A 14,433-nucleotide genomic window follows, 5' to 3' on the forward strand; every position below is an offset into this window, starting at 1 on the left:
TTCCATCCATTTACCAGCAAATACCATAACTCCATTCTTCTTTATGGCTGAGTAATATTCCATTGTATATATCTACCACATTTTCTTTATCCATTTATCTGTTGAAGGACACCTAGGTTGTTTCCATAGCTTGGCTATTGGAGGTTGAGCTGCTATACCAAGGAATTCTTTAGCTCTCTCTCCCTGAGTGCGGACAGATACTGCATCTGCTCCTGAAGGGTTTAGTTAAACTCTGGAGGAATTTGGAAGCCCATGGACCTTGCTTTCTCTTCTAAGTGGTGTGGGCCAGATAGTCAGCTTCGAAGAACCTGCCCAGCGCTTCTGAGTGTGGCAGACATTGCACATTCAGGCCTTAGTCTCCACATCCTATATCATATTGCTGGGGGTGTGGCTCTTTCATTCCTCTCAGGCCACGAGTTCCTGGTCAAGGTCCCAAGCAATGAGTCAGGAATTGCATTTCCCCAGTGACAATGGTTCACTGATGGGCATGCGACCCACATCAGGCCAAAAGGAGCCAACAAGTCAACACCCCAAATCTCATCCGAGGAATAAGATGAGAATTTGGGGTACAACTTTTGCTGTCAATTTTCTACAAGTGGATCTTAGACCAAAGCCAACACAAAAGCGAGGCAAACAGAGATGACTGAAAATCATGTCCATAGGAGAAGCCGGAGCCCTAACCCAGCCTTAGCCACAGCCTGCTCCACTCCTGCACCTTTTGCTGCAGATACCATCAATCGGCTTCTTTTGTAAATGGCAATTCTCTGCCTTTGGTAATCATAAGGCAAATGTGGCAAGGAGAGGAACTGGCCCACCTTTTCTAGAAAGTGCTTTGACCTTTGCCTCTTATCCCAGAAGCCTGGGAGTGGGGGCCCAGGAGGGAAGGAGCCTATGCAATGGCAAAGGCAGAGGGCGATGAGCTGGAGAAGATGAGCCATCCGCCCCGCCCCCCAGATCAGAAGGAGATAAACGCTTGAGTCAACACACACCCCCACAGAGGTATATTTAGTAAACTTTTTTCCTCACAGGGCTTGAAAGATCAAAATTGCTTTTTAAAAAATAATAAAAAGGAAGCAACCACTGTGGTTTCTCTTGACACCAGCCCAATTTCTTGGCTGTCACAATACTTCCAAATAACATGTGTAAGAATTCGCTGGGCTGTCTCTTTTGCCTTAAAACCCAAGGCTAAAAAACAACAACAAAAGTCTGCAGTCCCAGCTGCATGATAATATGTGGTCAGAGGCATCCTGAGATCTCTAGGCCTCCTGGGTGGTTCAAGGAGCTGATGTTTTCCCTGCAACTGCAAAAGGGCTTTACAAATATGACGGGGTGGGGGTGGGGTTAAGGCTGTGTCCTTGAGTCCCCTCTGAAATCCACCTGCTCCACCTTTACCCCTGCTGGAACAGATGCCTTCATAATCTCCCTTTGGAAGATGAGTCCTGGGTCATTCATATCCCTGCAGCCCTGTCTGGGGCAGGAAGTCCCCGCCCCAGACACCCCCCAATAGGAACACCCCTAGAGTCTCAGTATTTTCCATCATTCCCTTCCAGATACAGCACAAAGAAAACATTGCATCCTGTTCTATTCAAGATCAGCATTTCTAGTTATAATCTTGATCCCATTTACATTTAGGACTCAAGTCGCATTATCTCCTTTCTCCTGTATTTTTTAATTGTTTAATTAGCTCTGTTGAAGTGTAATTTACCTACAACAAAATGTGACCATATTTTAACATATAAGTGTGTTTTGGAAAATCAATGCACTGTGTAACCACGGGCACAACCTCCAAAATGGAGAACAGGGCAGGGAAAGGGGAAATCCTGGGGAGTGATATTGGCCCAATTATATTGTCATATCACATGCACATACAAATATGTGACAAAGAGTCCCACCATTATGTACAACTATGATGCACCAATAAAAAATATGGAAAGAAAAGACAGAGAACAAGTCTATCACCCCCCACAGAGCTGCCAAGTGCCATCAATTAATTCCCAGTCAAATTCATTCCAGGCCCCAGCAGGCTTCAGTCATTAGAGACCGAGTTTGGGCTATAACAGAATTTCATCTGATGAGAATCCTAGAGTATAAACTTTTTACATTTGGCTTCTTTTCCTCAGCACAAGGTCTTTCATTATTCATATTATTCTATATTTCAACAGATCACCTTTTTATGGCCGAGTAGTATGCCACTGCACAGATATCCTATGATTTGTTTATCCACTCCCCTATTGATGGACATTTGGGCTGAATGGACCCCTGAGAATGGAGACAAGATGAACAACAGAAATTGCTAGGAATATTTGTGTATGCAATTTGTGAGGACATGTTTTCATTTGCCTTGGATCAATACCTGGAGGTGGAAGTTTGGAAGTGCGTGGCAAATGTATGCTTTCTTTATAAGAAACCACATTGGTTTCCAGAGTGGCTGAGCCATTTGACTCCTGTCAGCAATATCAAGAGTTCCAGTTGCTTCTGTCCTCACTAGCACTCCATGTGGACCATCTCTTTAGTTTTTGCCATTTTAATGGGTGTTTAGTGGCATTTCATTGAGGTTTTGTTTTATTTCCTCACCATTAAAGATGTTGAGCATTTTTTCGTGTGCTCACTGGCTATTGGTATCTCCTTTTATGATGAGTCCATATGAAAATATAATGTATAAGTCTTCTCAGTATATATGTATATATTATTTACATATGTAAATTATATATATTTCTTTTCATTTTCAAGGAGCACAATTTAATTTTAAAGACGTTCAACTTACCTCTCCTTAAATTTTCACTTCAGCACATCAACATGCTCCAGTTCCTCAATAACTACCAAAGAACTAAAAACCAAGGCAATGACCACCTCCAAAAGCCCCTGACTGCATCTGTATCCCTTTCTAGCTGAACATGTTCTTCTTCCTCCTTTCACAAACAAGCAGCTCAAAAGAACAGTCTCCACATCTTCTAAAAGCTCATTCTGTCTTCCGCCTACGCCCACCTCTCCGCTGCTGCCTCTCTGGGAGAGGAATGGACCCAGGAGCATTGCCAGGTCTAGCGTTTAGGTGCCCATCCACCTTTCCACTGTTCATTCACATATATCCCTGAGCAGGGCTGGGGAGCCTGGCTGGGTGGAGGTGGGGCGGGTGCAGTTGAATAACGGAGACTGGAGAAACACTTGGCTTTCTCTTTGTGAGTCAAAGTCTGGCTTCCTCTAACATCTTTGCATTCTGTCTAAATAATCTTCACATCAACACACTACCTTAAAAAAAAGAACGATCACAGAGCTCAGGAGGCTGAGGCAGGAGGATCACAAACTCGAAGCCAGCCTCAGCAATTTAGTGAGGCACTAAGCAACTTAGTGAGACCCTGTCTCCAAATTAAAAAAAAAAAAAAACAGGGCTGGGAACGTGGATCAATGGTTAAGCGCCCCTGTGTTCACTCCCTGGTACCAAAAAAAGAAAAAGAAGAAAAAAAATCACCAAGATGCTCTGATGAGAGGGACCTTCCCCTGCCCTCCCCTTTGAGTTACCCCTCTTTCCTGACTTGCCTGCCGCACCAGGCCATGTGATCACTCTTTTTCTTCTCATTCCCCTTCTTGCTCAGCACATGCACACTGTGTACCTGTCGTGCAATAGAACTCAACAAAAGTACTGACTTCAGGTTGTTTGACAGATTATGGATGACACGGGTGCTGCCCTTGGGAAGTTCCTGGCCTAGTTGGTGAGCGATTGGATCATCTGTCACCTTAGTATACCGTACAAGAATACAGAGGAGAAGCATCCTGGATGCTGCAGGGAATTGGGGTAGTTAAAGGAGCTCCTGTTGCTGGGGACAACACCTGCAAAGGGTGTGACTGCAGGTGTAAGGCAAATGAAGTGCGGGGAGTAGGGTACTGGCGGAGAACAGGGGGATCTTAGGGAGCTTGTGGGAAGCACCCCAGGACACAAAAATAACACCTCTCTGCATTGCACAGATACCTAGCTGTGGACTGTAGTCACTGACTGTATGTAGCATATTGCTGGACTACATTTCCCAGAACCCCTTGCTGTTAGGTGGGTTACCCAACTAAGTTATCCCTTACGGAGGCTGAACAGAAGTAGTGTGTGCCACTTTTGAACCAGGGTCTTTAAAACAGTGAGTGTGCCTCCTCCACGCTTTCTTTCCCTTCTTGAGAACTGGACAGAGGCAATAACAAGGGCTTAGAGACATGTGAAGTCCTAGGATGGAAAGAGCTGAGGATCCTGAATGATTCTGTGGAGCAGAGCTGCCCTGCACACCTGAAAATCAGCCAAGATTATTACAGGAACAACAAAGGAATTTCTAATGTGTTACCACGGGGAAAATTGGGGGTCATTTTGATTGTTGCAGTAGAAAGTACCCTACATAATACATTCTGATTATGGTGCATTTTTGAAAACTTTAGAAAGTATGCATGTACGTTGAGAAAAGAAAATGGAGTGAAATATACCAAACTCTTAATAACGGCGGTTATCTGTGGGTGGGAGAATTGTGAGCGGATTTAATTTTCTTTGCACTGTGCTGCTTTTTCCAAATTTGCTACAGCAAGCATGTGTTATTTTATGTTGGTGACAAACATAAATTTCTAAACTCAAGTAGGAACACCGAGATAATAACAAGAAAGAACCCCATTAGTAGGAGGCATGTAGAAAGTCTATTAAGCAGATTTAAGAATAGAAGAGAAAGAAAACAATTCAATTCCACATTCTTTGAGGACCAGTCATGTAAAGAGGAAAAACAGGGACACAATGGATGAGATGCTCCCAGTCTAGGTCTACTGGAACTCACCTCGGGCCACCCCAGCTGCTGTTGGTGGGTGGAGGAAGGGGTGTATGGCTTTGGCTTCTGTCTGTATTTTCCTTCACTTCGTTTAAGAAGAGAGGCTGAGGTATCACAAGATGGAGAAAGGAGTCAGGAGGACATTCATGGGATGGAGACCCCGCACACACTTTCTGTTTCTCCTTCCTAAAGCTCACTGTCTTCTTTCATCCCAGGAGAACACACATTCCTGATTGTCTTTCTATCCTTATAGTCAGGGGGTACTTTTCCTCTGACCATCTTCTTGGTTCTCTGCAGTCCCTACTCAGCCTTCTTCTCCTCTTACACCTGCTCCCTTCTGAAGTGACCTTATACTGGTGAATGTCTCCCCAAGTCTACCCTCCCGCCTAGCTCCAAATCCAGGCAGACAACTGCCCATAAGACCTCGCAGTGAATCCCAGCACTTCCCACTTCCTTCCAGTGACCCTGTCTCAACAAGTAGCAGAACCTATCCAGGTGACATGCCATCAGCTCTCTTGGTGTTTTCCTGGCATCTCCAGGGAGAAGGTGAATTATAGGCAAAGGGAGCCAGGGTGCCACACTGCCCCCTGGTGGAGCTTCTCTGGCATTCCACCAATTTTTTTCCATCTATCCAATTATGTCCAAGACAAAACAATCCTGTTATCCTCCTTCCTCATCTCTCTCTTCCAAACGATCATCAATGTCTGCTCATTAAACTTCCTTAATGTCTTTTGAAATCATCTTTTCCCCTCTCTGCCATGGCCATTATTCAGGCTTCCATATGAATTTCCCTATTGACCCCTAATTCATCTCCAGATCCCTAAGCCCTTCCATTTTCTGCACAGCCCCAAGAATGTATGTTCCTCTAACTTAAAAAAGAAATTATAAAATATTACATACATAAATATAAAAAGACATTAGGAATAAATAATACAACAAATAGCTCTGTATCTACCATTTGGAATTAACAAATGCAAACAGTCTTCTATTTTCTCACAGATAAATATCTCTAAAACACAGGTTTTCAATTCTTATAGTGTTAATTTCTTGATTTAAAGGTTTTGGTGGATCCAAATTGCACCCAACCTAACTTCCAAACTTTCCAACTTTAAGACTATCTGTGGCAGAGTAGCAGTGTGGGCCCTGGGGTCTACCATTTATAAGCTTACATATCTTATTAGCTACTTAACTTCTCCAAACCTCAGTTTTCTTGTCTGTAAAATGGGGATAATGTTGTAGAATAACATTTGGGGATTAGCTGAGCTATCCCAGTTGCCTACTGTGGTACTTAGCACATGGTCTATATCTTAGATTGCTCACTCTTCCATCCCAAATTCCAGGGCAAGGGAGAAAGGAGGAAGGAAGGAGAGAGAGAGAGAGCTTTTAAAGGAAAGGGAGAGAGAAAGGGAAAGGAAAAGATTAATAGAATTTAAGGAAAGAGGCAAGAGGGAAAGGAGAGATCCTGAGACAATGAAGGGAGGGATGTCGTGTTTCAGGACAAAAGCCTTCTCGGGATAAACAGGGACTGTGGAGTCGGGGAATCCGCCTAAGGATGGTAAGGAGGAGACTGGCCAGATCCCATCCCAGCGGGGATCACACGCGCCCATCAGCTCCACCAGGGGGCAGTGTGGAACCCTAACTCCTTTGCCTATAATTCAAAACTTCTCCCTGGGGATGCCAGGGAGACACCGATTGAGCTGATGCCATGTCACTTAGATAGGTTCTGCTACTTGTTATTTCAGGGATAAGACAGGCATCGAGCTTTCTGGAGATTAATTTTTGATTTATTGGTGGTAACAATGATTTATTCTGATACACCCCTAGGGCAAAGAAAGGGCTGTAAATATTTTAAATGCTGTTAGCTGGTGACAAGAAACATCGCTGGTTCGGGAGCAGGGCAGATGGGAATTTCAAATGCCTTCCCTAAATTACTTAAAGGCAAACTGTGAACACCGCTGGCTTGTTTAAGACGGAGGCTGGGGGGAGGGGAGAGAAACGTATGAAATCGTTATCTTATTAGCTCCGACAACACCTTACGTTTGCTCTGCAGAGTCCACCTGCTTTCCCCACGGACTGGAGTGGATTGGATTTTGCAGCCTGCTGAGGCAATGCAGGGAGGCCGCTCTCAGACTCCGGGAGGGGGGAGGCTGTGCAAAGGTGATCAGGGACTAGTTGCCCTGGACTGAGAGTGAGTCCAGGTGCTGGAGAAAGCCCTGGAGGAAGAATCCCAGAGTGGCTCTGTTACCTCAAGTAAGGCACCTGGACCCTGAATCTCAGTTTCTAGACCTTTTAAATGGGGTGAGGCAAGGCTAGTTGCAATCCCTGCTCCATTACTACTAGCTGTGAGAACTTGGGATGGTTGCTAACTTTTCATAAACCTCAGTTTCTAGTTGCAAACCTCAGTCCTCTAATCTGTGTCTGCTTTGTTGGGTCGTTGTGAAAACGTAGTGGGATAATGTAGATAAAGCACTTAACAGAGGACTGTCCATAGTAAGTGCTCAATAAACATTCATTTTTAGTTTTACCTGTGAAATGATGGCCATTTCCTCATTCCCAAAGTGAGACAAATTGTATGCTAAAGAGACATAAAAATAGCTAGAAAGAAGGAGAACAAAAAAAAAAAAAAACGAAGCATGGTGTTCCATTCTAGTCTTGGAAGCGACTCCCTCTAGTTCCTAAAATAATTCTAGGACTGGTCTGGGCATCTCAGCCAGCACCTCCCAAAAGAGGTTCAAGGTTGGATTCCAAACTCATTTAGTCACAGTGAGTCTGCTAATCCCAGCCACAGATTGCCGCCAGCAGGTGCTGCAAGCCTAGAGACAAGCCACCATGGGAAAGCAGATGTCATGGCAGCTGAGCCCGGAGGCCTGGGTGTCGAAAGACTCCCCACCAGCAGTGTAAGGGGTCCTGCTTCCCTTTTTGAGTTGGATGCTAAAGAACCTAGAGCTAAATTTATGGTCCATCTTTAGCAAGCCCACAACGCTTCATTTCCTACATTGGGTTTAAATTCTTGCTCTTATTTTTCCTTTGTCTCCTTTCCCCTTTACTTGTTTTAATTTACTTTAAGCTGCCTTGAATCCGTTTTGGAACAAGGTGGGGAAGAAATAAATACATCCCGATCTGTATTTAAACAGCTTCCCATTGTATATGTATATATTCTTGTGTAGCTCTCTTCCAAAAATCACAGCCTGCCCAGGCCTGCCAGGGGCTCTGCTTGCGTGTGCTAATTGTGTCGCTGACTGGATTCAAAATGTGGAGTTCAAATGGAGCCTTGAGAAGTAAGGAAGAAGGGTGTCTGAGGTGGGGAGCCTTCCATTCGGTGCTGGAGGTCTTCTGCTTGCCCCTGGGCCTTCCTGCACCGGAAACCCCACCCCAGAGGCTCTGGCTGTGTCCAGGGAAGGCAGCCCCAGCAGAGGGGAAGAGGGTGGAAGAGGAGCAGGGAAGGGGCGTGAGTCCCTGGCCCCTCTCCCCAGGGCTGTCTCAGGCCGCCTGCATCCCTCCACTGAAGCCACAGCTCCTCTCCAGGGCCACCCTCTAGACGAGTCTCTCTTCTGTCCCTTCTAGATCTGAGATGATCACAGTCCCCACTGTGTCTACACCCTGTCTTATGGTTTGCTCTTACCTACTGCATTCGGATTCTCCACAGAAACAGAACCAATAGAGAGGGATGGGTGATAGCTGCTAGCTAGCTAGCTAGATATTGGCTCGTGCAATTATGGAAGCCAGGAAGTTCTAGTTCAAATATGAAGTTTGCAGGAGGGAGAAGATCAGTAGGGCATGGGACAGGAGAAGATGGATGTCTATCTTACTGTGTTTTCTGCTGTTATAACAGAAGATCACAGAATGCAAAATTTACAAACAATAGAAGTTTATACTAGGTCATGGTTCTGGAGGTGGAGAGGTCAGGCAGGGGCCTTCTTACGTCATAACATGGCAGAAAGACAAGTGAGCATGTGCAAGAAAGAAAAGAGTGGAGACCAAACATCAGGACGTCTCCCTTCCATCAGGACTCACCTGAGATGAGGGTACTAGTCCCAGCAGAGCCCCCATGACCCAATTCCCTTTTAAAGGCCCCCACCTCCCAACACCAATTAGTTGGCAGTTAATTTCAACAGGAATTTGGAAGGAAATGTCGAAACCATAGCAGTGCCCCCTGTTCAACAGTCTGTCAGAGAATGGATTCGACTTCCCCTTCCTGCACATTTTTATTTTACCCACACTGTCAACAGATTGAGTGACACCCATCCACATTGGGGAGGGTCATCTGCTGTCCTTGGTCTCCTGATTCAAATCCTAAGCTCTCCTGGAAACACCCTCATAGACACATCTAGAAACCATGGTTAACTAGATATCTGGGCATTACTCAGCTGGGTCAAGTTGACACATGAAATTAACTATCACCTGCCTACGCAAAGGTATAAGTAAATTGTCCCTTTATCAAACTTTCTTCAAATGATCCTTGTTCTCAAATGAGTGCCCTCTGTTTCCTTCAGGGCTCTTAGACCATATTCATTCATTCGTTGACTCATCACATGTTTATTGAACACCTATTATGGACTTAGACACTGTCCTGGGTGCTTGGACTAAGTAGGTAAGTGAAACAAGGACACCTGTCTGCTGTCTTCTCATTTCTTAGCCAGTGCTGAGTGGCATCTGTGTGCACTTCACTCCTGGTTGGTCAGAGGGCCAGCCTCTGCCTCTGCTCCAGGCCTGGGGTGAGGCCTGAGGGAGGCCTACTCTTGGAGGCCGGGTGGGCTGCATTCCTGAGGCTCTCTTCCCCAGGGCAAGAGGAAGTTCCCCCTTCCTGATGCCCACAGTAGTGTCCCCAGCCAGATCTGCACACATGGGAAAGTCACTCGGCCTTTTTGGCTTTCATTTTCCTCATTCTCCTGCCAAGAGGTTGGGCTAGATAACCAACTAGCAGATTTCCTATATTTGGAACTAAATTTTTCTGGTCTAAGTTGCTGCCCAACCTTGAGCCAGGGGGCATCAGAAGCAGGCATTCTGTGCCAGCTGTATACATCCTACACCTTCCAGAAAGAGCCCTGGTGAGAGTAGGGGAAGGCTGGTCTCTCCGGTTCTGCTGACCGCTGTCCTGAGCTGGCTGCCTTTCTTGCTTTCTCCAGTATGGAGGTGAGCAAGCTCCTCTGAGTCCCCCAAGGACCCTCCAAGGTCCCTCAAATCCTCCCCTTCCAGCCACACCTTTCTTCCAGAGCTGTAGCTGTTCCCTTCAGGTCAGGAAGCTGGAGTGTGCAAGGAAGGCAGTCCCTGGGCCCCTCAGCACACCCGGGGTGGCCCTGCTGGTGCCAGCTGGCATGCCCAAGCAGCTTCTTAAGCAAACATATGCACAGAGCTTTCTGGGCGCTGCAGCGGGCAAAGCCTGCCAGAGGCAACAGTCTCCTCTGCTTTGAGGCTGCAGCCAGTCATCCAGACCTGCCGGCCTTTCCCACGCGCTGATGGCCCGTCCAGGCCAGACCTTGCTTAAGGAAGTCGGCAGAAATGGAACTGAGTAACAGGGCCACCAGCTGTGAGCAGGGACCCACATCCAGAGGGAGTGAGCTGGTATTTGCTGGGTCTCAACCAGTGCGGTGCAGCATGCCGGGTACCTCCATCTCCTAACCACACAACTGATGAGGAGACTGAGCTTAGAGAGGGAAAGTGGCTTTCCCAGGGTCACACAGCAAACAAGTGCAAGGGTGAGGATTTGAACTCAGGACTTAGGACTCTAAATCCTGAGAGTGACATCGTGTGCTTCTGAAAGGGTAAAGTTTCTAAGCTGCTTCTAAACTGCAAAGCCTGAGTTAAAATGTAAAAGACCGGGCATTGTAAAGTTTCTAAGCTGCAAGGCCTGAGTTAAAAAGTGAAGGACCAGGTATTGTTAAGTTCCTCTGCTACACCCAGAACCTGAAATTCCTTAGGCAGTTAAGACAACGCCCTACTGGCCATTTAGTTGATTAATAGCCTAGGGCCCTGTGCAGCTTGTCACGTAGGCATTCAGGGCCCCGAACCAATCAGTTTGAATGTGTACCCCGCTTAGGAGTGACCAATCACCCCCGCCCGACCTGTTCCCGCCAATGAATGTACTAATCAAGTTTAAGAATTGTTGTTTGATTTTCCCGAGCCTCATGATGATTTGTCCTGATGTATGCAAAGCCTCCGCCCTCCCCAAAAAGTGTACTTAAGCACTGCTCGACCCCTCCCCGGGGCTCTGGGCTGCTCTCCCTTCTTGAGTGAGCACGGAGCCCCAGCGCGCTGGAATGGATCCCCAATAAATCCCCTTCTGCAATTGCATGAGTCAGTCTCTTGGTGGTCTCTTCCTCCGACGCTTCGCGGGACCCTTACACTTCTCACCATATAGATGACACCTGTGATTGTGCTGGTCCAGGTCCTCTCCTTGGTCCCATGGGATAAGGCAGGGTTAGGTGACAGCTGTCTGAACTCTCCGGGCTTGAGGGCTGTGGGCCAGTCACCTCAAGAAGGCAGGGAGGAACCGGGGGAGGGAGGCCTTCAAGAACAGCTCCCCTGAGGTGCCCCCTCTCTGCACACGGCCTTCTGCCTGGGGCCCAGTCCTCCTGATGCTGGACAGATACAGGATCAGCTCCTGAAGCTTCTTGTGACATCTTCCAGGGAGGGGAAGGCAATGGGGGCCTGGTGGGGTCTGAGGTCCACCTGCCTTGCCTCAACCTAGGCTGTGGCTCCAGCAAGTGAATTTCACTGTCACCTCAATCAGAGACAAGGCCACTTTGCCTTCTCAAGGCTGCAAGAGGGCAAAGGTGAGAGAATGTTCTTTTCTCTCCATTTAATATCTTTCCTTGACTGGAATGGAGGATTCCCTCCTCTCCTCCCCGGGCCCTGCCCCTCTCCCTTCCTTTCCTCTTTTTTCCACCATCTGTACCAAAACCCCCACTTCCCCATGCAGACTTAGTTAATGGCTTCCTTTGGGCTCCCAAGAACCCAGCACACAGCTGATCTCAGGCTTGCTACTGGAGTTGTGATTTCTGTTTACTGTCTTCCCAGCCTCTGTGAGCTCACATCCCTGCCCTGGTCCAGAGCCTGGAAGCATAAGTGTCCCATGCATAGGTACTCTGGGAGACCCCAGTGCCTCTGTTCACTTACGGCCACAGGTGTTATGTACTGCCTCTACCGGTGCACATATAAATGTATGAAAATATGCATTATCTTGTACATGTAACCCTGGCTTTTTATAAAACACATGTGTGAATTTGAACAAAAAGTGCACGGTCTGGGAGATGAGGAGACACCTCTCAATTTCTTTACAAGAGGTACTTCAGGACCGTGGCTGGAGCAGGGTCTGGGGACTTTCTTAAACTTTGTTGCATAGCAAGCCCTTCATTTTTACAGCAGGGGTGTGCTGGTCGGTGTTGACGACTGACTGGGGGATAGCAGGCTGATTTTCCTAGCACATTCCAATTTTCCTCTGTGGCCAATCTCACATAACCCATGTGAGGACCCTGAAAGAATATGTTGAGAGAGAGGCACACACCCAGCTCTCGAGCTGCCCCAGGCCGGCTCCAATATGCCACTGGACGATGCTCATTGTGGGTGAGGCTCAGAAAGGACTGATGGAGATCATGAGGTGCTAAAGTACCCCGAGTCACCCCTTAGTGCTGCTCTGGGTTATCCTGCTCTGGAAGGACAGGAGAGAATTGCACCTGGCCTCTTCTCTGGGCCACATAGGGGGTCTGAGCTAGGGGTTACCCTCCAGATGCCTCCTTGCCTTCTGGCCAGGGTGTCAGATCTGGTGAGGCTCCTTCCAGGTGCCTGTGCTGTGCCTCACTCTCCTCTGTGAGTGGAGAAATGCTTGGTCCTACGCTCTGTGCATCTCTGAAAGAGCTTTCTTAGTGATGGGCTTGAATCCTGGGCCTCTGTGTTGAATGAGCCATGGTGACACTTATATCCCCTAAAATCACAGAACCTGGGCATTGGGTAGATTGAAATAGTCTCCTTCCCATACCATTGAGAACTCCTGTTGATATGTGGTGGTGCAAACTTGTAATCCCAGCTACTCAGGAGACTAAAGCAGGAGAATTGAAAATTGAAGGCTGGCCTGGGCAATTTGGTGAGCCCCATCTCAAAAAAGGGGTGGAGCTGGGCATGGTGGTGAAGCCAGATTTAAAATTAGGTAGTCAGTGTAGTTAGGTAAATCGGGTCTAATATCAAGTGAAATCTAAAATGGAGGCCATGAGAATGAATTCCCGGAAAAGTTGAGCAACTCTCGGAATGTTAATGAAGTCCAGGAAACAGCCCCCAGCAGATTTGAAGATAGCCCATCCCAAAGAAATGTTAATGAACAGCAAACTAGAAGTTGCTGACTTGGAAGTGCCCAGATTACTTCTTTGGCCCACCTGTGTCCCAACCCTTCCGGCCTTCCCACCTACATTCCATCACTGAAAAATATAAAAAGGGGAACACATTCACCCTTCAATGGATTCCATCTCTTGGGTCCCCTTCTTCCTCCGGGAGAAGTCTTTTCTACTGTCCTTTAATAAACTTCTATTTTCCACTCTAAACTTGCCTCGGCGTGCTTCTCTGGTGTTATACTTCAACATTGGGGAAGCAAGGACTCGTCACCGGTCCACAGCCGTAACAGTGGCACATGCCTATAATCCCAGCAGCTCAGGAGACGGAGGCAGGAAGATTGAGAATGCAAAGCCAGCCTTAGCCAAAGTGAGGCACTAAGCAACTCAGTGAGACCCTGTGTTTAAATAAAATACACAATAGGACTGGGGATGTGGCTCAGTGGTCAAGCACTTGCCTATCATGTGCAAAACCCTGGGTTCCATCTGCAGCACCAAAAAAATAAATTAAAATAAAGAACTCCTGTTACAGTGTCCCTGAGGTGCTCACCAGATCTGAGAGGCCACTCGTCCCTGCTTGACCAGGCCTAGAGCTGAAGTTGACTCCATCTTGGAGACGCAGGCAGTGTGCAGAGTGTGGAAGTTCTTCTTTTCACTGACTTGGAATCTGCCTCCTCGGTGCCCACCACTGGCAGCCCTACCCTGCACACACACATAACGCTCCGCTCCGGCACACGTCAGCAGGGGCATAAATATTTATGACATGTAGCTAATGCAGTCGGCTTATAGGATTCCCAGAGCTTCAGATGGAGCTTTTTGCACAAAAGCCCTTTATGAGGGGAGGGGTCCTGAATGGGGGAGCAGTAGGTTACAGGCACAGGGAGGAGGTTCTCAGCCTTTTGGGGTGTGCTGGAAGGCTGCCCTTCACTGCGGCAGCCTGAGTGTCTAAATTTGCAGGGAAGGTCTGCTGGCCACTGCTACCTGGGCTCTGGGCTCTGGGAACTGACCAGCCTTTGGAAGTTTCACTCCCTGAGTCTGCACAGCCAGGCCTCAGGACATGGGTTGTGATCCAGGGTCCAAAGTGCTTCTCAACTCACTACCCGGAGGCTGAGCCCTGCTAGGGGTACAGGGCTCTTACCCTCACACCACGGGCTTCTAGATCTCCCCAGAACTGAGCCCAGGAAGGAAGTCCTAGATGACTGCCTCTAGCCCCACAGAGGAGCTCCAGCAGAGCCTCCCACCTCTTCCCAGCTAAAAGCCCCCGTGTCAGCCCCCCCCCCCCTCATACAGAAACGCTTCCCTTCTGTCAGCTGGCTGCTCCAGCCACCCTC

The 14,433-nt window shown here is 47.6% G+C and overlaps 1 protein-coding gene and 1 long non-coding RNA gene across 2 annotated transcripts in view; both read right to left on the reverse strand.

Annotated features, from left to right (window-relative positions):
• Positions 1-3,384: 3,384 nt before the first annotated feature.
• LOC125618541 lies at positions 3,385-13,832 on the reverse strand. Its single transcript, XR_007349895.1, has 3 exons — positions 13,653-13,832; positions 4,794-4,888; positions 3,385-3,429 (listed from the first exon to the last, which is right to left on the reverse strand). It is a non-coding gene; the product is annotated as an uncharacterized LOC125618541 (long non-coding RNA).
• A 417-nt stretch (positions 13,833-14,249) lies between these two features.
• Positions 14,250-14,433, reverse strand: part of LOC107140718 (complement factor H-like) — a 49,314-nt gene continuing 49,130 nt past the window's right edge. Inside the window, exon 8 of the mRNA XM_048809766.1 lies at positions 14,250-14,266. Within this exon, the coding sequence (XP_048665723.1) occupies positions 14,265-14,266 (2 nt within the window). The 3' untranslated portion in view covers positions 14,250-14,264. The remainder of the gene's footprint in view (positions 14,267-14,433) is intronic.

This window comes from Marmota marmota, unplaced genomic scaffold, assembly GCF_001458135.2.
Source record: "Marmota marmota marmota unplaced genomic scaffold, marMar, whole genome shotgun sequence".
NCBI classification, from domain to species: domain Eukaryota; kingdom Metazoa; phylum Chordata; class Mammalia; order Rodentia; family Sciuridae; genus Marmota; species Marmota marmota.